Source organism: Aquarana catesbeiana, linkage group LG12 (assembly GCF_042186555.1).
Source record: "Aquarana catesbeiana isolate 2022-GZ linkage group LG12, ASM4218655v1, whole genome shotgun sequence".
Classification (NCBI taxonomy): Eukaryota; Metazoa; Chordata; class Amphibia; order Anura; family Ranidae; genus Aquarana; species Aquarana catesbeiana.
The window spans coordinates 80,085,905-80,112,029 of NC_133335.1; the positions used below are offsets into that span (position 1 = coordinate 80,085,905).

Genomic DNA, 26,125 nt, shown 5'->3' on the forward strand with positions numbered 1-26,125 from the left:
AGGCCTCCCTGTGCACCCATTGGCTGAGGAGGCAGCAGGCAGCGGTTCCGCCGCCGCCTGCTGCCTCCTCTGCCAATGGGTATCTCAAGTTCCCTCATTAGTCCCCCCCCATCTGAGTCCTGACATCACTCGGGAGTCCCGGCCTGCTAGCCTAGTGAATTATGTGGGTGGGCTAGGAGGACGGGCTGCCTGTACCCCCTTATCAGCGGCCTTGAGCATAGGCACCTCTGATGTGACTGCCCGTGCCCAGCCCGCCTCTCTGCTCTCAAGTCTCACGTCTCTCCTGACGTCAGTAGGCAATTCTCAGCCCCGCCCACCTCTCTTCTGATTTGATAGTGACAGTCAGTGGGCAGGGCTGAGAATTCTCCGCTGACGTGAGAAGAGCTGGAAGTAAGAGGAGAGAGGCAGGCATTGTACACGACGGGATACGCTCGAAGCGCTCTCCCGGGAGGGGCGGGGCAATGATGTCACCGGCAATCGATTTCTGCGGTCGCATGCATCGATGCCGCATCGGGGACACCCGAATCGCAATGCATCGATGTAGCGATTAATTTCAGCACCCCTACTAGGATGTGTGTTTAATAGATTGTCATCTGTCTCCCTGTGTCTCATTTAACCAAGGAGTGCTCTGGCAGAGCGCACTTGGGTTGAATCAGGACCAGCGATAAAACCATCAGTATGAAAACCTTCTCATGGGCTTGGAGACGTGTTCTCTGTGTGTGTAGGCCTTTGTTGGTTTGTAAGTATTAAGCGCAATGTGCGGACTTCTTGCCTTTAAATGTCTATGCACATTAGAGAAGCAAAGTCCGCATAACGAGAGAAACATATTATTATATCTCTGCGTGGCTACGCTATTCCTTTTGGATACATATCTGCTTTAATAAGAGGACATTGATATCTGCCTTGTTAATATACTAGTACCGTATATTGACAACACCAGTAGCAATGTCCCCGCAGATCTTCTCAAGCCCGTAAGAACAAGTAGAATGCTCTTACTAGATACTGGTTACTCTGAGCAGTATTGAGTGGGTTCCATGCTGACAAAGATGGTGGATGTGCATGCATGTGCCTGGGTGAAGGGGGCAGTGTACATGCCTCAAGTGGGTGGGACGTGTACACTTCTCCCTCCCACTCCTGTGGATGCCCTCCCCTTTAGTGTAATTTCCTGTGATGTCATTTTTCATGGGGGAAGCGATTGGCTGTTGGGGCCATCATTTACTGTGTTGTCATTTCCTTTTGTGGCCGAGCAATAAAAGACAAAGTGCCTGTGCTCGGAGGGCAGACACGTTGAGACTCCAGCTTAAAGCAGCATCTTTTCTAATTCTATCTGGTGCTACTGAAGTTCTTCAATTTCCTTGTACCAAAGAGATTGATACAAACGTGCTTTTAAGCACGAAGGAATTGTTTTGTGCTTTGTGTGCAACTTGATGCTGGAAGTGCACATTTTGGCATGGTGTGGATTTGCGTACAAAGCTCAAGGAAATTTCCATGACAATAGCATGTCTTTTTTTTTTTTAATGCACAATAAAAAAATAGTTTAGAATAATACTTGGCTATGTGTTTTACTTCAAATGACAGTTTGGAAGTAGGCAGTTACATTTTAGAAAATACAATGTAAAATTAACAAGGGACACCAACATAATTGTATCTTTGATCTTAAAAACTAGGGGATAATGGTGTTGTGGTAACTTGCAGAAAAAAATAAAATAAAGCATAATAATATTATTCTTGATATCACTAGAAAAAAAAAGCCTTTGAAACTTTATTTGCAATAACTCCATCAGTATCACCAGCAAAGCAGCTTCATTATTATCCTATTAAAGAAGAGAATTGTGTGCTGCATTTGGAGATTTCATAATTTGCCACGTCACGAATGTTAATTCTCCATTACGAACACTAGTTTACAAGACCGGCCGCTTCTGCTTCTGAGCATGCGTGTTTGTACTTTGGACTTTTGTCCGATGGACTTGTGTACACACAATCGGACAATCTGACAACAAACATTTGTTGGCGGAAAATTTGAGAACATGCTAGCCAACATTTGTTGGCGGAAAGTCTGACAATGTCCGATGGAGCATGCACACGGTCAGACTTTCCACCAACAAGCTCACATCCAACATTTCCCGTCGGAAAGTCCGATCGTGTGTACGGGGCATAAGCCAGTTGACCTATGTTCAAAGGCATATAGTGCATTAAGTTTACAAAGAATTAGGTCTGGCAAATTTCTGCATTCATGCAAATTTCGAACCTACAAAATCTGCTGCAAACCCATGGTAGCACTGAACTTAAACCTCATCTGTAACCAATAGGAATGAGTTACAAAATTTCACCACAATTTACTTTCCTATTGTCCCTTATGCAATTTACTGAACATTTTGCCAAAATTATATTTGTACCATTTGGCGAAATGCCTTGCAATCAAATTTCACTGCTCATTATCCAAAATTTACAGCTCTAATCTTCCAGTGGGGACACTTATCTGGTGACAACTGTCTATGAAGTGATAACTGCATATGTTGAAGAGCTTTCCAAACATGGCCCATTGTGCTATCAAGATTGGAACTAAATGAAAATTGATAGAGACAAAAAAACATAGATTCTGACAATTGCTTATTTTATCCCAAAAAATAGTTTGGGTGATAGATACCAGTGGCGGCCCGTCCATAGGAGGCGCCTGGGTGCGCCCCCCTTCAGGCAGTAAAAAAAAAAAAAAAAAAAAAAAAAATCTTAAAGCTGGCCCTTTAAAAAAAAAAAAAATACAAAAAACGGTCCTTAAGTGCACTGTGTTCGGACGCCGGACACAGTGCGATGCCAGACACAGTGCACTTATGGGAAGCGCCACGTCTATGCAATCACGAGATTGCAGACGTGGCGCTGCATTTGCGGGCAGTTAGCCCGCCTTGCGGCGCTTTGTGAAGTGCCGAGTAGCTTCCGCCCGGCGCTAGTATCTATTACTATGGCCGGGCGGTTTGATTGACATCTGAGTATGATGTCACTTCCTGCTTCTCTCTCTCTCTCTCTCTCGAGGAAACAGGAAGTATGAGAAGAACAGAGCTCTCCACAGGAGACACCGCTGGAGAGGACAACACATAGCAAGGTAAGTAACGGGTGGAAGGGGGTTTGGTGGTGACACATGCTGCTGCAATTTGGGGACACATACTGCTGCAAATTGGGGACACACACTGCTGCAATTTGGGGACACATACTGTTGCAATTTGGGGACACACACTGCTGCAATTTGGGGACACATACTGCTGCAATTTGGTGACACTGCTGCAATTTGGTGACACAGTTGCAATTTGGGGACACATACTGCTGCAATTTGGGGACACATACTGCTGCAATTTGGGGACACATACTGCTGCAATTTCGTGACACATACTGCTGCAATTTGACACTGCTGCAATTTGGGGACACATACTGCTGCAGTTTGGTGACACTGCTGCAATTTGGTGACACTGCTGCAATTTGGGGACACATGCTGCTGCAATTTGGTGACACATGCTGCTGCAATTTGGTGACACATACTGCTGCAATTTGGTGACACATGCTGCTGCAATTTGGTGACACATACTGCTGCAATTTGGTAGTGACACGTGCTGCTGCAATTTGGTGGTGACACAGGCTGCTGCAATTTGGTGACACAGGCTGCTGCAATTTGGTGGTGACACATGTTGCTGCAATTTGGTGGTGACACAGGCTGCATTTTATGGGACACAGGCTGCATGTAAGGAGGGACTCCGCTGAGGGCACCTGATGTAAGGAGGGACTCTGCTGGGGACACCTGATGGCATCTGGTGGCAGGCGACGTGGCTAGTGACACGCTCGGGGCTCCCACTGATTCTGCGTTATGGTGAGTTGAATTATTTCATTTTATATTACAATGTGATAATAGAAATAATGCGCTTCAATCATCCTGACACCATAACAACCATGGTGCCGGGATGATTGAAGTGCTAACACCAGGTGTTTGGAGTATCTTTATCTGCTGATTGTTAAACTTTCTAGAATACACATATTTCTATTGTTGTGTAGGATCTGGGCCTGCTGTCCCTCCATCCCTCTCTCCCTTTCCCTCCACCCCTCGTTCAACTCAGACACTAACTACACCACCTTAGAGGCAGGCCCACTATTTAGCTAAAACCACACCCATTTTCACCAAGTGGGAGGGGTCAAAAAGGAAGGGTGGGGCCTGGCTCCCCCCCATCCTAAAACTTCACCAGCCGCCACTGATAGATACTCTAATGTTTTTATGTATGAATTTTTGATCATTAAAAAAAAATTTAATGCAGGGCAATGAAACAGCATACGCCATGTTTTATTTTAAATTGGGCTGATACTGCAAAGTGAAAACTGATAGTTTATGAATTTCTCATACCTGAACAATGATGAAGAGAGCCTGCATGACAGGTTGCATTATTTTTGTGGGCGTTGTGCAATCCGTGTACACAGCTGTGTATGCAATCTTTAAAGAGGTCATAATAAGTGAACCGATGCCAAAGAGAATGATTCCCGCTGCAAGGATAATAAATAATGAGAAATAATTAATATGCAAGTTTTAAGTACAAAATAATTATTACATTTTATCAGATAAATGTATGTATAGTTGGTGCACACATTTCATTTCTTTCCACAGGAAAAATCTGCAAACAGCCAATATATTTTGGTAAAGTTAAATCTACTTAAAGATCTACATGACTGAAGAACCTCAGAGCTGTATTTCAAAGGGCATATTGTACAGTTTGGACACAATCTCACTTAGCAAATAAAATTTCTGATTCATGAATGAGCAAATTTTCATACTTACAGAACAGCTATCACTTGATAATCTATAAAAGTGTCACTTTCTCAAATGATTGCAGCTAGGGATGAGCTTTCTGTTCGGGTTGAACATGAGTTCCACTCGAACATTGGCTGTTCGCCCGTTCGTCAAAAACCGAACATTATGGGCCGTTCGCGCCAAATTCGAGCGGCGGACAACGGCCGATAATGCACTGCAAGTGCACAGAGCATTGCTGTATGATGATTGGCCAGAGCATGCACCATGACCTGCATGCTTTGGCCAATCACAGCGCCCTCAGGTACAGTAGGTGACCGCGATATTGTGTCAATCTCGCCGCACTTCTCGGCGAGATTTGACACCTACGAGCCCCGTCGCAGGGGCCAGCGCCGAGATGGCTCACTCATCGCGGAAGGAAAACTTTGTTTTCCTTCCGCGATGAGTGACAGGCAGTGCTGACAGCTGTCTGGTATGAATCCTGAGGCGGGAACACCGCGCCAAATTTTAAATGAAAAAACCGGCGTGGGTTCCCCCCTCGGGGGCATACCAGGCCCTTAGGTCTGGCATAGATTGTAAGGGGAACCCCCTATGCCGAAAAATCGGCGTGGGGGTCCCCCCCAAATCCATACCAGACCCTTATCCGAGCACGCAGCCCGGCCGGCCAGGAAAGGGGGTGGGGACGAGCGAGCGCCCCCCCCCCTCCTGAGCCGTACCAGGCCGCATGCCCTCAACATGGGGGGGTGGGTGCCTTGGGGGAGGGGGGCGCCCTGCGGCCCCCCCACCCCAAAGCACCTTGTCCCCATGTTGATGAGGACAAGGGCCTCTTCCCGACAACCCTGGCCGTTGGTTGTCGGGGTCTGCGGGCGGGGGGCTTATCGGAATCCGGGAGCCCCCCTTAATAAGGGGGCCCCCAGATCCCGGCCCCCCACCCTGTGTGAATGAGTTTGGGGTACATGGTACCCCTACCCATTCACCTAGGGAAAAGTGTCAATGTAAAAAAAAACACACTACACAGGTTTTAAGAATAATTTATTAGTCAGCTCCGGGGGTCTTCTTCCGACTTCGGGGGGTCCCCTTCCGACTTCTCCCGGTGTTCGGCCTCTTCTCCCGGTGTTCGGCCTCTTCTCCCGGGCCCCACCGCTATCTTCTTCCAGCTCTATTGCCAGCGAGGGGCCCGGTCTGCTGCCGCTGTCTTGTCGCCGCTGTCTTGTCGCCGCTGTCTCGCCGCCGCTGTCTTGCCGCTTCTTCTCTTCTTTTCTTCTTCCCCGATGTTGACACGACGCTCTCTCCGACTCGAATGCTGTGTGCGAGCTGCGGAGCCATTTATATAGGCGGTAACCCCGCCCCCTTACGACGTCATGGTCCCAGCATGCGCAGGGACTCTGGGGTCACGCCCCCTTATGACGCCAGAGTCCCTGCGCATGCTGGGACCATGACGTCGTAAGGGGGCGGGGTTACCGCCTATATAAATGGCTCCGCAGCTCGCACACAGCATTCGAGTCGGAGAGAGCGTCGTGTCAACATCGGGGAAGAAGAAAAGAAGAGAAGAAGCGGCAAGACAGCGGCGGCGAGACAGCTGCGGCAAGACAGCGGCGACAAGACAGCGGCAGCAGACCGGGCCCCTCGCTGGCAATAGAGCTGGAAGAAGATAGCGGTGGGGCCCGGGAGAAGAGGCCGAACACCGGGAGAAGAGGCCGAACACCGGGAGAAGTCGGAAGGGGACCCCCCGAAGTCGGAAGAAGTCCCCCGGAGCTGACTAATAAATTATTCTTAAAACCTGTGTAGTGTGTTTTTTTTTACATTGACACTTTTCCCTAGGTGAATGGGTAGGGGTACCATGTACCCCAAACTCATTCACACAGGGTGGGGGGCCGGGATCTGGGGGCCCCCTTATTAAGGGGGGCTCCCGGATTCCGATAAGCCCCCCGCCCGCAGACCCCGACAACCAACGGCCAGGGTTGTCGGGAAGAGGCCCTTGTCCTCATCAACATGGGGACAAGGTGCTTTGGGGTGGGGGGGCCGCAGGGCGCCCCCCTCCCCCAAGGCACCCACCCCCCCATGTTGAGGGCATGCGGCCTGGTACGGCTCAGGAGGGGGGGGGCCGCTCGCTCGTCCCCACCCCCTTTCCTGGCCGGCCGGGCTGCGTGCTCGGATAAGGGTCTGGTATGGATTTGGGGGGGACCCCCACGCCGATTTTTCGGCATAGGGGGTTCCCCTTACAATCCATGCCAGACCTAAGGGCCTGGTATGCCTCCGAGGGGGGAACCCACGCCGGTTTTTTCATTTAAAATTTGGCGCGGTGTTCCCGCCTCAGGATTCATACCAGACAGCTGTCAGCGCTGCCTGTCACTCATCGCGGAAGGAAAACAAAGTTTTCCTTTCCCGATGAGCGAGCCAGCGCGACATTCACAGTACCCTGTCGCCGAGAACCAGCGCGATGGTATCGCGCTGGAAACACAATCTCGCGGTCAGGTACTGTAAGAGAGCCATAATTGGCCAAAGGCGGGGTTCCTTTTGCCAATCATGGCTCAGGGGGACTAAGTGCACGTCGGCCTCATGTAGTGTGTTGTTAGCATGGACGGAGAGAGAGAGTGTCATTTAGATTGAGCAGGCAGGCAGGTGATTTAGTTAGCTGCAGCGTATTTAATATATATATATATATATATATATATATATATATACACAGTCAGTCTCATATACATATATATATATATATAACTCTCACTTTCTAAACTACTGCCATAGTGGTTATCTATAAGGATATACATGCCTCCTGCATGTATCTTTACCTGTTAAATGTCTCCCCTCTGTCTGTTATGAGACCCGAAAAACTGCAGATTCTATGGGTGGGTCTGTTGTCCGGAACACGGTGAGTGGAGTCGTGATGTCAGTAGACTCTCCGCCCACCTCTACACTCCCCTTGTCAACATGCATTTTCTCCTGTGTATTTCTTACACTGAACTTCTGCTACGATCACTAATATCCAGTCAAAACCCAGAAAAGTCACCACATGACTTTAGCATGCCCAATCATGCTGAGGCGTGGAGCAGCCAACCCTGGGAGAGCTGGAGAAGAAAGGAGGAGGCGATCTGAAGCACACAGAATGCTTCTCTCAGGCTTGTGCATGAGATATGTAAATCACCTGTCACTCACAGCATGTAGGAAGAACTGACTCATATTTCTCTGTATGTCAGTTTTTATCTCACTGAAAAAAGATAAGAGGACTGCTCAGAGCTGGATTAACTCTTTGTGGCAAGACTGGGCATAGATGACATGAAATTCTATACTGTGCAAGGTGCAAGCCTTAATTAAATGTATTTTTTCGGATTTTAACTATTCAGTCACATGTATGGAGGAATTAAACATTTCTGCTCTCACTAGCAGCAGGCTTGATGCACTACATTATCTTCAGGACACTATAGCAACCCTTTTACTGACACCCATCCACTGACTCTTCTAACTGAAGGGCCCTCACTTGACAGGCCCCAAAGACACAGATCTGTACTCACAGTAGGCAGAATCAGATCCTTCCTGGTATCTCCCGTCCAGTCAGCTTTGCAGGACCTATGGGTTCAGCTTCTCTCTCTCTCTTTAGGCCCCTGGGTCCACCACCCAGGGCCGCACGACTGCCTCCACAAAGAAGAGAGCAGCCGCCCCCTCCCTCCTGGACTCGGTTCCCAAGCTAAACTCACTCTGAGCACATGTACTCTGGCTTTATATACAGTATCCCAACATGCAATGCAGCTCTTTTCCTATGCCAATTGCCAGGACTGTAACAAAGCCTGTGCACTCACTTGTCAGGTCCCCTCCCACTGTCCAACATGCCTCCCTATTGGACCAGTGAGGGACAGGCAAACAAGCTGAGCTGCACCTGAGCACAATGAGCAGACCTAACCATTAGATCCTGCTCCCTGGTAGGCAGAGAGCACTCTAAGTTTTACCTGACCATCTTCCTGGTAAGCAGAAAGATCAAAACTATACTCTCTTCTAGCACCTACCTAGGAGGGTGCTACATATATCTTTTTTTTTTACCAAAGTAATGCGCGTTATCACTGTAACAAAAATCTCCTCTTCCATACCGGGCCAATTCTGGCATTCCTCTCATAATTTTTTGCTATAAAATTACTCAGAACCCCCAATCATTATATATATTTTTTAGCAGAGGCCCTAGGGAATAAAATGGCAGTCATAGCAATTTTTTATGTCACACAGTATTTGCACAGCAATTTTTCAAATGCGTTTTTTTTGTATAAAAAACACTTTCACGAATAAAAAAAAACAAAAACAGTAAAAATAGCCCAATTTTTTTGTATAATGTGAAAAATGTTATGCCGAGTAAATAGATACCTAACATGTCACGCTTAAACATTGCAAACATTCGTGGAATGGCACCAAACTTCGGTACTTAAAAGGCTCCATAGGCTACGCGTTTAAAATGTTTTACAGGTTACCAGTTTAGAGTTACAGAGGAGGTCCTGTACTACAATAATTGCTCTCGCTCTAATGTTCGCTGTGATACCTCACATGTGTGGTTTGCATGTTGTTAACATATGCAGACACAACCTACGTATGCGTTTGCAACTGCGTGCGAGCACGAGGGGGGGGCTTTAATTTTTTAATTTTTTTTCCTATTGTTTATTTTATTTAAAAAAATAAAATTTTTACATTTTACATTTTTCTCCTTTTGATCCCTTTTAATCCTATTACAAGGAATGTAAACATCCCTTGCAACAGGAAATTGGCATGACAGTGAAATTTGGGGTCGCCAAGTCCCCACATCTCGCCTCTAGGCTGGAAAGTCTGAGATTAGAAAAAAACATCAGTGTTTACATCTGCTGGGGCTGGAAGTGACGTCGTAATGCCGCGCCTGGCCTCAGAAGGCCATAGAGATGACCAGCGACCATCTGGTTCTTGGTCAGCTCTATGGTAAACGCTCGCTGCCGGACGATTCATTCTCCGGCTCACCGATAGCATGGTCGAGCCGGTAGAGAAAAAAAGATATCTGAATGATGCGAATAATATCTCCACTGAAAGCCCAGGATGTCATATGACGGTCTGTAGTATGGAAGTGGTTTTAAACTCTGTTATAACTATAAGCCCTGGTTCACACTGGTGGATGCAGCGGCCACCCACTCCTTAACAACCAGCTAAAAATCATACACATTCCCACCTGCCGACCACCTTCCGCATATATACTGTGGCAAGACGGCTCGGCTGCGCAAACCGATGTATCTGTACTCGACATCTGTCGGCCACCCGCGATCGCGGTGAAGAGAGGCAGAATGGGGATCTGCCTATGTAAACAAGACGGATCCCCATTCTGACAGGGGAGGAGAGAGAGATCAGCTGTTCCTAGTGATCAGGAACAGCGATATCTCTCTCTACTCCCAGTCTGTCTGTCCCCCCAACAGTTAGAAACACCTCCCTAGGGAACACTTAACCCCTTGATCACCCCCCTAGTATTAATCCCTTCCCTGCCAGTGCCATTTATACAGCGTCAGTGTATTTTTATAGCACTGATCGCTGTATTGATGTCACTGGTCACCAAAAAGTGCCACTTAGGATCAGCTAAAAATCGCAGGTCGCCGCCATTACCAGTAAAAACAATAAAAAATATAAAAAGTCCCTAAATCTATCCCCTATTTTGTAGACGCTAAAACTTTTGCTCAAACCAATCAATATACGCTTATTGAGATTTTTTTTGCCAAAAATATGTAGCAGAATACATATCGGCCTAAACTAATGAATAGATTTTTTTTATATATTTTTTTGGGATATGTATTATAGCAGAAAGTAAAAAACATTGTGTGTTTTTTTTCAAAATTGTCAGTCTTTTTTTGTTTATAGCGCAAAAAATAAAAACCGCAGAGGTGATCAAATACCACCAAAAGAAAGCTCTATTTGTGGGAAAAAAAAGGACATCAATTTTGTTTGGGTACAGCGTCGCTGCAATTGTCAGTTAAAGCGACACAGTGCCGTATCGCAAATGGCCTGGTCATTAAGGGGGTAAATCCTTGCGGGGCTGAAGTGGTCCACTACTTAACTACCGCATGCATTTAATTGTTTTTTTCCTTTTATGAATTGAGTTTTTGCGAATTGAGTTTAACACCTGATCATGCGGTATTTACTGTTTTCAGCATTTTGAGGTAAATACTGTGTAGTGCTATTCCCGCAGGACCCGCTTACGTATGTTTGGTTCCCTACTCTGCCTCTCAACCCCAAGAACAGTCTCAGCACCCTCTGGCACACCTGGCAATAGTGTAAGTGCATAGTTGCCAACATTGTTCAAAAATTTATAGGGACACTTTTTTGTCTGTTGGCTGGGTCTTATTATAATTAGGGGCGGGGCATTCGTTTGTAAGTGTGACATAGCGGAAGGAGAAAACTGCGGCGAATGAAGCAAGCCGCGGTGAAAAATGGGCGTTGTATAATTAAACAGTGGGCGTGGCTTAAATGGGCGTGGCTCAAATGGGGTGTGGTTCAAGTCTGAGATGAATCAGGGATGGAGGGAGGAAAGAAGTAAGAAAGAAAGAAAAATAGGGAGGGAAGGAGAGAGAAGGAAAGAAAGAAAGAGGGATGGAGGGACAGCAGGCCCAGATCCTACATCACAATAGAAATATGTGTATTCCATAAAGTTTAACAATCAGCAGGTAAAGATATTACAAACACCTGGTGTTGGCACTTCAATCATCCCGACACCATGGTTGGTATGGTGTCAGGATGATTAAAGCGCATTATTTCTTATATTACATTGTAATATAAAATGAAATAGGTTCAACTCACCATAATGCAGAATCAGTGGAAGCCCTGAATGTGTCACTTGCCACATCACCTGCCACCAGATGGCATCAGGTGTCCCCAGCAGAGTTCCTCCTTGCATCAGGCATTCCCAGTAGAGTCCCCCCTTACATCAGCTGTCCCCAGTAGAGTCCCTCCTTACACCAGGTGTCCCCAGTAGAGTCCCTCCTTACATCAGCTGTCCCCAACAGAGTCCCTCCTTACACCAAGTGTCTCCAGCAGAGTCCCTCCATACATCGGCTGTCCCCAGCAGAGTCCCTCCTTACATCAGCTGTCCCCAGTAGAGTCCCTCCTTACATCAGCTGTCCCCAGCAGAGTCCCTGCTTATACCAGGTGTCCCCAGCAGAGCCCCTCCTTACATCAGCTGTCCCCAGCAGCATCCCTCCTTACATCAGCTGTCCCCAGCAGAGTCCCTCTTTACATCAACTGACCCCAGCAGAGTCCCTCCATACAGCAGCTGTCCCCAGTAGAGTCCCTCCTTACATCAGGTGTCCTCAGTAGAGACCCTCCTTACATCGGGTGCTCCCAGCAGAGTCCCTCCTTACATCAGGTGTCCCCAGTAGAGCCCCTCCTTACATCAGGTGTCCCCAGTAGAGTCCCTTCTTACATCAGGTTTCCCCAGTAGAGTCTCTCCTTACATCAGGTGTCCCCAGTAGAGTACCTCCTTACATCAGGCATTCTCAGCAGAGTCCCTCCTTACATCAGCTGTCCCCAGCAGAGTCCCTCCTTACAACAGTTGTCCCAAGCAGAGTCCCTCCTTACATCAGGTGTCCCCATTAGAGTCCCTCCTTACATCAGCTGTCCCCAACAGAGTCCCTCCTTACACCAGGTATCCCCAGTAGAGTCCCTCCTTACATCAGGTGTCCCCAGCAGAGTCCCTCCTTACATCAGGCATTCCCAGCAGAGTCCCTCCTTACATCAGCTGTCCCCAGCAGAGTCCCTCCTTACATCAGGTGTCCCCAGTAGAGTCCCTCCTTACATCAGCTGTCCCCAGTAGAGTTCCTCCTTACACCAGGTGTCCCTAGTTACCAGTGGCGTCATTAGGGTTGGTGTCACCCAGTGCGGAAAAACATGGCGTTACCCCCTCCCCCATAGTCCTCCCTCAGTACAGACCCCCCTCCCGCAGTATAGATCCCCTCCCTCAGTACAGACCCCCGTCCCACAGTATGGACCCCTCTCACTAAGTACAGACCCCCCCTCCATCAGTGTAGACCCCCCTCAGGATAAACCCCCCCATCAGTACAGACCTCCCCCGGACAACCCCCCATCTGTACAGACCCCCCAGGACAACTCACCCCCCTCCATCTGTACAGACCCTCCCAGGCGTACAGACACCCCCAGGAGTACAGACCTCCCCCAGGACAACTCACCCCCCTCCATCTGTACAGACCCCCTCCAGGAGTACAGAGCTCCCCCCAGGACAACTCACCCCCCTCTATCTGTACAGACACCCCCAGGACAACTCACCAACTCACCCCCCTCCATCTGTACAGACCCCCTAGGACAACTTACCCCCTCCATCTTTACAGACCCCCCAGGACAACTCACCCCCCTCCATCTGTAAAGACCCCCCTCCATCTGTACAGACCCCCCCAGGAGTACAGACCCCCAGGACAATTCATCCCCCATCTGTGCAGACCCCCCCCCAAGAGTACACCCCCACAGGAGTACAGACCCCCCAGGACAATTCAACCCCCTCCATTTCTACAGACCCCCCAGGAGTACAGACACCCCCCAGGACAATTCACCCCTTCCATCTGTACAGATCCCCCCAGGAGTACAGACCCCCCAGGACAATTCACCCCCTCCATCTGTACAGTCCCCCCCAGGAGTACAGAACCCCCCAGGAGTACACATACCCCCCCAGGAGTACACCCCCCCAGGAGTACAGACCCTCCAGGACAATTCCCCCCCTCCATCTATACAGACGCCCCCATGAGTACAGAACCCCCATTCTTGTACCTGGGAGTGCAGCTGCCCGGAGAGTTGCTTGCTCAGGCAGTCACTGACTCTCCGAGCGGTGCGATGTGATAGGAGGCAGCCAGTGGGAGTGAGACAGCAGAGTCTCACTCAGACAGGAATAGCGCAGCGCAGGGACCTAGGACTCTCTGTTGGGCAGGATGGTCACTGTGCTCATCTCTGCACCATTTACAGGACCAAGAGGCTGAGCCTGGGTGGAAAGAAAGCAGGAATAGAAATTGAGCTCTGCTTTCATTGCCACCCGGGCTCCGCCTCTTGTTTCTTTCTTACAAGCTTGTCTTCTATAAAATGGCGATGGAGACAGAATTGACCAGTGCCGCGGACCTCTATCAGCGGTGGGGAAAATTTTTTTACAAAAAAATCGGGGAAAAACGATTTCCCGGGACATTTCACGATAATCAGTAAGACCGGGACAAAGGTCTAAATCCCGGGAATATCCCGGGAAATTCGGGACAGTTGGCAAGTATGTACTGTAAGTGCAAGGACCAATGAGAAACACACACGTGTTGATGATAAAACACAGAAACTGCCTTTACTGCAATATTTCTGTGGAAAAGGGTAACAAGGAATACAGTATATATTCAAGTAATCCAACTGACGAGCAATAACTGAGATCAAGAGCAATATAGCTCAATACTATATTCAGGCTGCTTTCAGGGCCTGATGTATCCCCTGATGAAGTCACGTGTGTTGGTGACGTCACGCGTAGGGACGGGATAGGCACTTTGCTCTGACGTGGACATACGAGTTCGCCGCTCGTCGGATTCAATGCCGTTTATACTGTCATTTATGTGAGTACCCTGAAGTTGCTTTTTTGAATAAAGATTATTAGTGTTCAAGCAATATCACACTATTGGGTATTCTCTTTTGTCGTACCTCCTCCACACCCACTGAGGGATCAAGCCCTGTAGGATTACACCGTGGCTCAGGACTAGAGGAGAGGTAGCACCTACTGGCATATACCAAATGCTATTACCTCATTACCGTAAGGTAAGAGGCCACTGCTCACTATTGTGTGATTGGTACACGAAGAGGAGTCACTACTTTGCTTCATTTGAACACTGCACAGTGGAACTTTTTTATTCACTCAAAGAAGGAATATTGTCATTCTGACTCATTGATCACTATCTTGCGATTTGCACATATGAACTGTTTTGCATTGTTTGATTTGTAGTTTAATTTATCCATTTTTCACCCGGTTTCCATCTACATTAGAATCTTGCACACTGTTATTTGCACATATGAACTTTGTCGAATCCTTATTTACTTAGCCACATTTATTGATTTATATATTGTCACATTCTTTGGCACTTCACTTTGCAGTTTATTGCAGAAATTTGCACATATTTAACACATAGTGATTGGAGTGTTTTATATGTCACATAGTTTTGGTGATAACCTTTTTTTAGATACTTGCATGCTGCACTTTAGTTATGATGTCACATTGATTATTATATTATTGTGTCAGTGGCCAATTTTTTCCTTACTGTATGGGAATTTCTATTTTCTCGATGACATTACTCAGGTGTTTTTAGGCTGTTCATCCTCACTATTTATCATATAGTGATCTTGTGAGCGACTGCCATTCTTGCACCTTACATTTCATTTTATTTTATTGATCTAGCTACAGTATTAATAGTCTACCACAGTGGTTTTTAATCGTATGGCACCAGTAACTTCAGTCCCTTGGAAGAAGGATGAAGCCTTTGATCTTTGGCTAGCCACTTTAGTTGGTCCACTTAAATTCCTGCTTAGCAACGTGTATCTGTGGCATACTGACAGTATCCGGATAACAAGGTTGGACTTGATGGACTTGTGTCTTATCAACCTCACCTACTATGTAACTATGTAAGGTGGACACTACAACTACTTAACAGGCCATTAACAAGACCCAAGTTTTGGTAAGTGTAGGTATAAGTGAGGCAAATCTGTCTGTGTGCAGTGTCCTTGTTTCCTGCAGATGAACAAGTGCCCTCTCACTAATCCTGCAGTCAGGCCCAATGATTGTCCTGGAACAGGCAGGCTCTTTTGGTGACCCGACTGGCCACCTCACACTGGAACTCTTCACACCGTCGGTGTAGGTGCGCCTGGGTATGCACCTGAGAACACCCTCTCTCAGGCTGGATGTTCCAACCTGCTGTGGATGGCTGAAAGGACGTGGTGGACTGACCTGGGAGGCAGCACCTCTACCCTGGGTCAAATCTCTCCTCTTGCCTCGTGGTGTCTGAATTCCCTCAGATAAGCAAGATGGAGTCTTTTGTTCCTTTACCCCCAGAGCATGCTGGCTCTTGTAGTTCCTGCCCCCATACAAGGCTATGGGGCTGTTTGATATGGAGACTACATATCCCAGGATCCCTTGCAGCTGATACTGCTGCTGCTAAAGTCCTTCTGACTGGCTCTGATAAATGGCTCTCCTCCCCCTGTCAATAGGGACACAGGGGAAGGGCAGGCAGATGCCTGTGCAAGTCAGTGAAGAGAAAAAGGGAGGGGGGAGAAATCCCTGCAGACACTGACAGTCTCTCTCTCTCCCTCAGGAGAGCCTATGCACTTGAGGTGGCCAGCTTGACAGGGCCGTGGGAAAAGCGGGGCACTCGCTACAACTGCAAAACAGTATAGTGAATTGACAGTTTCAGGATCGCATGCAATATTTAGGCAAAATGTGTCTGGACACCTAAATACCACAGCTGCTTTTGTGAATAGACCCTATTGTCAGTGAACTGTGGTTGATCTAATCTTTTACTTACTCATTTTTTGTGCATACTGCTATGTACTGCAACCCATGACAATATATTGTGTTCATTTATCACTAACCAGTGTAATATTTGCTTTTTGATACGGAACCTTTGTTGTGTGCAGAGTATCTATATTTGTGTTCCCAGCCGCAGTGCAGTATCCATTTGCTTAACCTGGTGGGTCAGTGGGGCTAAGGTTATCCATAGAGTCGCAGAAGAACAGAGAACCAGTCTACCAAGCTGCGTTGACAGTGCTAAATCACAATTATATTTATATAGACAATATTGTAAAGTGCAATCAATAAATATAGTCCATGATTTAAAGTGTGATTATTCCACAGAAAATGTATGTGTAGGGGTCATTCATATTTACACATGTAATGAACTGTGGCTAACTGCGTGTGTCACTGTAATAACTTGGCTTACATAAGTCTCTCCCATACAGGGGACTGTATATTAAATTGGTTTAACTGAAGGTCCACTATATTACCAAAAGTATTGGGACACCTGCCTTTACATGCACATGAACTTTAATGGCATCCCAGTCTTAGTCGGTAGGGTTCAATATTGAGTTGCCCCACCCTTTGCAGCTATAACAACTTCAACTCTTCTGGGAAGGCTGTCCACAAGGTTTAGGAGTGTGCCTATGGGAAGGTTTGACCATTCTTCCAGAAGCACATTTGTGAGGTCAGGCACTGATGTTGGATGAGAAGGTCTGGCTCGCATTCTCCACTCTAATTCATCCCAAAGGTGTTCTATCGGGTTGAGGTCAGGACTCTGTGCAGGCCAGTCAAGTTCCTCCACCCCAAACTCGCTCATCCATGTCCTTATGGACCTTGCTTTGTGCACTGGTGCGCAGTCATGTTGGAACAGGAAGGGGCCATCCCCAAACTGTTCCCACAAAGTTGGGAGCATGAAATTGTTCAAAATGTCTTGGTATGCTGACGCCTTAAGAGTTTTCTTCACTGGAATTAAGGGATCAAGCCTAACCCCTAAAAAACAACCCCAGACCATAATCCGCCCTCCACCAAATGATTTGGACCAGTGCACAAAGCAAGGTCCATAAAGACATGGATGAGCAAGTTTGGGGTGGAGGAACTTGATTGGCCTGCACAGAGTCCTGATCTCAACCCGATAGAACACCTTTGGGATGAATTAGTGTGGAGACTGCGAGCCAGTCCTTCTCGTCCACATCAGTGCCTGACCTCACAAATGTGATTCTGGAAAAATGGCCAAACATTCCCATAGACATTCCTAAACCTTGTGGACAGCCTTCCCAGAAGAGTTGAAGCTGAAGTTCATGTGCGTGTAAAGGCAGGTGTCCCAATACTTTGGGCAATATAATGTATATGGGATTTACTCAGTCAGGATTACATTGATCCAGTGACCCTATTCTGTGACAAATTTGGACTCATTAGAGTGCAGCTGTATAAAACTGATTCACATGAGTTTCTCTGATATCACGAAGATGACTTTGTCATAGCATTACAGTATTCAAGCTAATTGTTACACCCATAATTAGGGGCAGAAGCGTAACCTGATGCAAAAGTTCACTTGGGCCACACCACAACCACCCCTGCTTTCACTGCGCGTTTGCCCCATCACCCTGTGTAGGTGAAACCGGAAACTCAGAGTTTACTGAATAACCTCTGTAGGGTGACGCAGAAAGCACATTTCCCCAGCGATGCAGTATAAAACAGAGGTAGGCAATCTTTAAGAGGTGGCGATCTACCTGAACAACAGGAAAGAGATCAAAGATCACCAGGGTTTAGTGCCCTTTTTTTTTTAAGGAATTAACTAGCAAGGCCTTACTAAATAGTAAATAAAACTATAATAAAACAAATGTTAATGTAAAAAGCCTAGGCTTAGCCTACCCTAAAATAGGAAAGTGTCACTAAGTAGAGCAGTGGACGGTGTCAGTAATTAAAGCAGTGGACAGTGTCAGCAGAGCAGTAGATGGTGTGTGGACAGTGAAAGTAGGGCAGTGGATGGTGTCAATAGGGCAGAGGTTTGTGTCAGTAGGACAGAGGATGGTGTCAGTAGGGCAGAGGATGGTGTCTGTAGGGCAATGGACAGTATCAGTAGAGCAGTGGACGGCATCAGTAGAGCAGAGGATGGGGTCAGTTGGGCAGAGGACGAGGTCAGTAGAGCAGAGGAAGAGGTTAGTAGGGCAGAGGATGGGGTTAGTAGGGCAGAGGATGGGGTTAGTAAGGCAGAAGATGGTGTCAGTAGGGCAGTGGATGGTGTCAGTAGAGCAGTGGAAGGTGTAGTGGACATGTCAGTAGGGCAGAGGTTGTTGTCAGTAGGGCAGAGGACGGTATCAGAAGCGCAGTGGAGGCATTGGGGGACTGGAACTATGGACTAACTTTGAAGTCAACCAGTTTAGGGGACTCCTTCTGTGTTAGTCTTCTGCCGAAAGGGGAGATATGTGATGGGAGTCACTTTAGGCGCAGGGCTTGTGGAACCCAGCTTACCTTAGAAAGCTCTGGAAACCAATTTTCCAGCTCCCCCGGTCCCTCTTATGTGTAGATCACCCTGTGTCTATTAGGGGCACAGGGTGACCGAAAACCCCAGTCTGTTCTATCCTAACCAGACTCACCGTACAATCACACCAGACTCAGCATTTCCTTTTACCTCTGTTATCCAGGATTCTATATGTGTGGCTTGTGTTGAAAGAATGAAGGGACTCTTTCACTTGGGACAGTGATATTTCTGAACAATATCCCTCAGGATATCCAATATATGAAGATAAAAATGAAGATAATATTTCTGAACAATATCCCTCAGGATATCCAATATATGAAGATAAATAATTATACCATTCAGACTGCTAGAATATTGTAGGAGTGTCTCATAAACCATTGCTAAATAGTTTGAGGTGAGGTGGGGGTTGCTATGTGTTTATTGTTAAGTGGCTGTATCCCATTGTTCTATTTTTTCTGTCTGCCTTGGGAGCAAACGATTATGGGATGTATATGCTTATGTGGATTAGCTTACGGGTTAATGAAATCACTGTCAGCTATTAGATGCTATAGGGGAGGGGGGAATTTCTCCTGCAGCCTTTCCTAAACTAAAGACTGTCTACTGTTAAAAAGTTGGAATATACCTGTGTGCAGGGGCGGACTGATAACTCATGGGGCCCCCGGGCAATAGGAGATTATGGGGCCCCCGGGCAATAGGAGATTATGGGGACACACAGTATACACACACACAGTATACAATCACACAGTATACACATACCTGTACACACAGACAGATGTAAAAAAAACACAGAAACACAGATACTGTCCCTGGTTTTACTGAGGCTGGCAACCCTGATGGGGCCCCCTAGTGGCCCAGGGCCCTCGGGCAGTGCCCTAATCGTTCAATGGTCAGTCCGCCCCTGCCTGTGTGTCATGTTACTGAATGTAGTTTACTCCGCCTTGTGTCATTATGCAAAGATGGGGGATTGTCCCCAGAGTGTATATGTCTTTTTGCCTGTGTTTGAATAAACAGTCTTATGTTTCTTACCACCCTACACTGATGTCCCAACAAGTGACTGGGTGGGCTAAGGGATCTTTGATCGTGCTGGTACTGCGCAAGGGAAGCGTATACGGCGGACATACTCCTCTTGAGTACAGGTCCTTCACATTGGTGGCACATAGCAACCCCCACCTCACCTCAAACTATCTAGCTATGGTCTAAGAGACACTCCTAAAATATTCTAGCAGTCTGAAAGGTGGAATTATTTATCTTCATATATTTCCTGAGGGATATTGTTCAGAAATATTACTGTCCCAAGTGAAAGAGCCTCTTCATTCTTTCAACACAAACCACACATATAGAACCCTGGATAACAAATGTAAAAGGAAATGCTGAGTCCGGTGTGGCTGTACATTGAGTCTGGTTTGGACAGACCCGACTGGGGTTCTCGGTCACCCTGTGCCCCTTATAGACACAGGTTAACTTACACATAAGAGGGCCCGGGGGAGCTGGAAAATTAGTTTCCAGAGCTCTCTAAGGTAAGCTGGGTTCCACAATCTCTCCGCCCAAAGTGATTCCCGTCACAGATGGTGTCAGTAGTGCAGAGAATGAGGTTAGTAGGGCAGAGGACAAGGTCAGTAAAGCAGAGGTTGATGTCAGTAGCTTTTTATTTTTATTATTTATCTATTATTTTTTTTAAATGTAATTTTGTTAGTATTTTTTACAATTTCTTAGGAGCCCTGTTGGGGGGCTTTGGTGAAATATCAGGGGTCTAGACAAACCCCTGAAATCTCACATTTGAGATAAAGAAAGGGCCCAAGGACAGAAGTTCCCCAGTCCCTTTCTCTGCAGCCTCAGCTGCACTGGACAGTAAATGAATGGGATGTGCTCTGTGGTGAGCCACTTCTTGTTCATTCACAAACTGAAGCATAGTAAACACCTTTTACTATGCTAGAATGAATGAACACAGTGAGTGATCGGTTCACTATGTTAAATTCAAAAAAGGAAGGGGCCGGTAAATTATATAATTACCGGCCCCTTCCACCACCCTTAATCCTGAAACAGCCGGGGCTTCACTAAGTTTTGTTAATTTATTTCTTTAGAAGAGGGTGTTGTGGAATCACCTCACAGCGTTATAGCTAGCAACACATTTATATTCCTTATTGATGTTTGTATAGTATATAGGAGATAGTGTAGGCTGCGCTGATTGTAATATAGTAATTACACATTGATTCATGTGAATGGAGGAATCTGTTCTTTTTTTCATTCCACCCACAAACTAAACAAACAAAAGAACATTACTTATATGCCCAACATCAGGAGTGTGGCAGAAGACAGAAACTACTAATGCTGGTCATACATGTAATGTTTTTAGAGGCCCTAAAAAGCCAAGACAGTTCAAACACCCCTTAAATGACCCCCTTTTTGAAAAGGTGACACTCCAAGGTATTTGCTGAAAAGCATGTTAAGATCTTATTGTTTGCCACAAGTTTTTGGAAAATTTAAACTTTTTTTTTTTTTTCCACAAAGTTCTCACTTCACTGAGATATTTCTCATCCATTTTATTGGGATTTTATGTGAAGACCAACACAAAGTGGCACATAATTGTGAAGTAGAAGGAAAATAATAAATGGTTTTCCAAATTTGTTACAAATAAATATGTGAAAAGTCTGGGGTGCATTTATATTCAGCCCCCCGGAGTCAATACTTTGTAGAACCACCTTTCACTGCAATTCCCAGCTGCAAGTCTTTTTAGGGATGTCTCTACCAGCTTTGCACATCTAGAGAGTGAAATTTTTGCCCATTCTTCTTTGCAAAATAGCTCAAGCTCTGTCAGATTGGATGGAGAGCGTCTGTGAACAGCAATTTTCAAGTCTTGCCACAGATTCTCACTTGGATTTAGGTCTAAACTTTGACTGGGCCAACATTCTAACACATGAATATGCTTTGATCTAAACCATTGCATTGCAGCTCTGGCTGTATGTTTAGGGTCGTTGTTCTGCTGGAAGGTGAACCTCCGCCCCAGTCTCTTTTGCAGACTCTAACAGGTTTTCTTCTAAGATTGCCCTGTATTTGGCTACATCCATCTTCCCATCAACTCTGACCAGCTTCCCTGTCCTTGCTGAAGAAAAGCATCCCCACAGCATGATGCTTCCACCATCATGTTTCACAGTGCGGATGGTGTGTTCAGGGTGATGCGCAGTGTTAGTTTTATGCCACACATAGTGTTTTGCTTTTAGGCCAAAAAGTTCACAATTGGTCTCATCTCACCAGAGCACCTTCTTCCACATGTTTGCTGTCTCAGCCACATGGCTTCTTGCAAACTGCAAATGGGACTTCCTATGAGTTTCTTCAACAACGGTTTTCTTATTGACACTCATAAAGAACATATTTGTGGAGTGCACGACTAATAGCTGTCCTGTGGACAGATTCTCCCACCTGAGCTGTGGATCTCCGCAGCTCCTCCAGAGTTACCAAGGGCCTATTGGCTGTTTCTTTGATTATTGCTCTCCTTGCCCGGCCTGTCAGTTTAGGCAGATGGCCATGTCTTGGTAGGCTTGCTGTTGTGCCATACTATTTCCATTTTCTGAGGATGGATTGAACAGTGCTCTGTGAGATGTTCAAAGCTTGGGATATTTTTTATAATCTAACACTGCTGTAAACTTCTCCACAACTTTATCCCTGATCTGTCTGGTGTGTTTCTTGGCCTTCATGATGCTGTTTGTTCACTAAGGTTTTCCAACAAACCTTTGAGGGTTTCACAGAACAGCTGTATTTATACTAATATTAAATTACACACAGATGGACTCTATTTACTAATTAGATGACTCCTGAAGGCGATTGGTTCCACTAGATTTTAGTTAGGGGTATCAGAGTAAAGGGGGCTGAATACAAATGCACGCCACACTTTTCACATACTTATTTGTAAAAAATGTTGAAAACCATCTATCATTTTCCTTCCTCTTCACAATTATGTGCCACTTTGTGTTGGTCTATCACATAAAATCCCAATAAATACATTTACGTTTTTGGTTGTAACATGACAAAATGTGAAAAATTTTAAGGGGTGTGAATACTTTTTCAAGGCACTGTACATGGATTTACGCCCCAAACACAGTCTGCTACTTCTCCCAAATATGGGGATACCACATGTGTGGAACTTTTTGAAGGCCTAGCCCCGTATGGGGGCCCAAAATCCAATGACCACCTTCAGACTTTCAAAGGGAGTAACTTGCACATTTTATTTCCTGACTACCTATTACAGTTTTGGAGACCCTAAAATGCCAGGGTAGCACAAACAGCCCCCAAATGACCCCTTTTTTGGAAAGGAGACACTCCGAGGTATTTGTTAGTACATGGCAAGTACTTTTCAGATTGCATTTGTTGCCACAAGTTTTTGGATGTATTTTTTATTTTTCAAAACCTTGTGGCAAAATAGGAGATCTGCAAAATACCTTTCCAAAAGGGGGGGGGGGGTGTGTCTTAACTGTCCTGTACAGTATTAGCACTGATCACTGTATTTGTGTCACTATTAATGTCAGTGTCAGTTAGTGTACCTCCCAGCCAGCGTCAGCTAGTGCCAGATTGACTGCCACACTATCACTATCCCACTATAAGTCGCTGATCACCGCCATTGTCATAGCTGCATACATTTTACTATGTACAGTATATACCATAATTTGTAGACAATAATTACTTTCGCACAGAACAACTCATATACACTTATTGGGATTTTTTTTTTACCAAAGAGAGGTAGAAGAATATATTTTGGCCTGAATTTATAAAGAAATTCGATTTTTTTGATTTCTTTATTGGATATTTTGTTTTATAACAAAAGTGGAAAATTATAATTTTTTCAAAAATTTTGGTCTTTTTTTCATTTATATAATAAAAATCCCAGTGGTGATCAAATACCAACAAAATAAAGCTCTATTTGTAATGGAAAAAATCATAAAAATTTAATTTGCGTATAGCGTTGCATGACCTTGCAATTGCCAGTTAAAATAGCACAGTGCTGAATAGCAAAAAATGCACTGGTAATGAAGGGGATAAAACCTTCCTGAGGTCAAGGGGTTAATGATTATCTTCTCCTGTACTTTTGGATCTTTCATAATAAATAAACAAATATTAAAAAAAAACCCTGACAGAGATTCTAACACTTCCATATTTTATCCAAAATTTTGAAATATGATTGCTTTAGATCCATATTTGCTTTAGAATAAGCTAATTGATTTAATGAACATGGATAAAATGGTGTTAGCAACTCAAAATGTTCATAATTCTATGAATTACACCTCTAGATATAAGATATAACTTTAACAGCAATTTGCAAATGTTGACTAGCTGGAGTAATTAACTGACCTCTCATCCATATTGGACCTGCCTGGCAATCCTTATACAGAACTGCACTTTTGTTCCTCCAGGTGAAGAACATTTGGAAAAGCATCCACGAAATACAGATGACCATCATGAAAGTGAGGAATATAAGAAAGTCTCTCTCAAAGATAGGGATGTCCTCAGTGAACACACAGGTTAGCAAAGCACAGCTGAAGAGAAGGATATTGCATCCCACTAATGTAGAGTGTAGCCTACTTCCTTTTTTCCAGTCCCTCTTCTCTTCTTCCTCCTGTATTACCGGTGTTCTGTTCTGTGGTGGATCATCGGTGGTGTTCAACTCTAGATTAGGCTTCATTATAGCTTCAAGAGGAGTCAATCTTCATGTGTGAACACAATCACCCACTGTGCATCTTCTACAACATTCAAGGTATAGACAAAATATATTCAGTTTCTACATATATGTCAAGTCCTTTCCTTGGGCTGCTGTTTAGTTGGTGGATAAAGGCCCCCTTCCTCTTTCCCAACTCGCTCTGTTGTATGTTTTTTTTTAGATCACAGTATCTTTTCAATGGGACAATGCAGTGGGACAGGAATTCCCACAAAGAAAGGAGGAGGCAAAATGTAAAGTTTCTGTGCTACCAGGTGACAGGGCATGAGACATAGGTGTGGTGCATTCATGTTACACCATCCACTTGACGTATATTTGTTTGTTTTAACCACTGGATTCCCAGGGTCTTTTACTCCTGTAATCCCAGAGGATTTTTCGCAATTTCGAGATATCTTGGTTCCTCACCATGTACCATTTGGAATTTATAATCCACAATAATCTACTTATATGGTACATGTAGAACTTTAATTTGGTTGAAAAGTTGTATATATATATTTTTTCCTATTTTTTAGAAAAATGTTTGAAAAAAAAGAAAACAAAATACATTTCCTATAATTTTTCCAAACACAACATTTACAGAATTTGCAAACCACCAAATATTTAGCATATATACTGCATATAAATATATACATACATTATATTACCAAAAGTATTGGGATGTCTGCCTTTACACGCACATGAACTTTAATGGCATCCCAGTCTTAGGCCATAGGGTTCAATACTGAGTTGGCCCCACCCTTTGCAGCTATAACAGCTTCAACTGTTCTAGGAAGGCTGTTCAGAAAGTTTAAAAGTGTGTCTATGGGAATGTTTCACCATTCTTCCAGAAGCACGTTTGTGAGGTCATTCACTGATGTGGACGAGAAGGCCTGGATCACAGTCTGTGCTCTAATTCATCCCAAAGGTATTCTATCGTGTTGAGGTCAGGTTGTGCAAGCCAGTCAAGTTCCCTTACCCCAAACTTGCTCATCCATGTCTTTATGGACCTTGCTTTGTGCACTGGTCCAAATCATTTGGTGGAGGGGGATTATGATGTGGGGTTGTTTTTCAGAGGTTGGGATTGACTCTTTAGTTCGAGTGAAAAAAGGAAAGGGGTTTAGGGACTTTAAATGAGGCACACGGCGCAATAGGCTCAGTGCCTCCATCCCTAATTGGTATAAGAAGGAGAGATGAGTTTGGGACTTTAAATGAGATGCGTGAAAAGCAGTAGGTAAATAGAAGGTGTAAGGGCACATAGATAAATCATAAGTATATAAAGATAGAGTCATACAGCAGTACATATACAAAGTAATATTGTTGAGAGAAGTTTTTATTAAACAATCTCATGAACAAAATGTAAAAAATCCATATTTACAGAGTCCATACATGTAATAAAACCTTAGTAAAAGATTCATTGGAATCATGAACAACATTATTACTTTAAATTCAAGATTAATCACTGCGCTAACATTAATAAGGGAGCTGGCATAAATTGCATGGTAACAATAAAAAGCATAAAGGATGAATGTATGCAGCGCTAAAAAAAAAATTATAAAGTAATGCCGCGTTTCAGAGGTTGGGATTGACTCTTTAGTTCGAGTGAAAAAAGGAAAGGGGTTTAGGGACTTTAAATGAGGCACACGGCGCAATAGGCTCAGTGCCTCCATC

The 26,125-nt window shown here is 45.3% G+C and overlaps 1 protein-coding gene across 2 annotated transcripts in view; it reads right to left on the minus strand.

Annotated features, from left to right (window-relative positions):
- LOC141114443 (proton channel OTOP2-like) overlaps window positions 1-26,125 on the minus strand; it is a 206,130-nt gene that overhangs the window by 134,217 nt on the left and 45,788 nt on the right. Inside the window, exons 1-2 of one of the 2 annotated variants that reach the window (XM_073608117.1) lie at window positions 24,115-24,518; window positions 4,379-4,515 (exon numbers count right to left, since the gene is read on the minus strand). In XM_073608117.1, the coding sequence (XP_073464218.1) occupies window positions 4,379-4,515; window positions 24,115-24,445 (468 nt within the window). In that variant the 5' untranslated portion in view covers window positions 24,446-24,518. Of the gene's footprint in view, window positions 1-4,378; window positions 4,516-24,114; window positions 24,519-26,125 lie in introns of those variants that run through there. The other variant, XM_073608118.1, reaches the window with a different exon arrangement.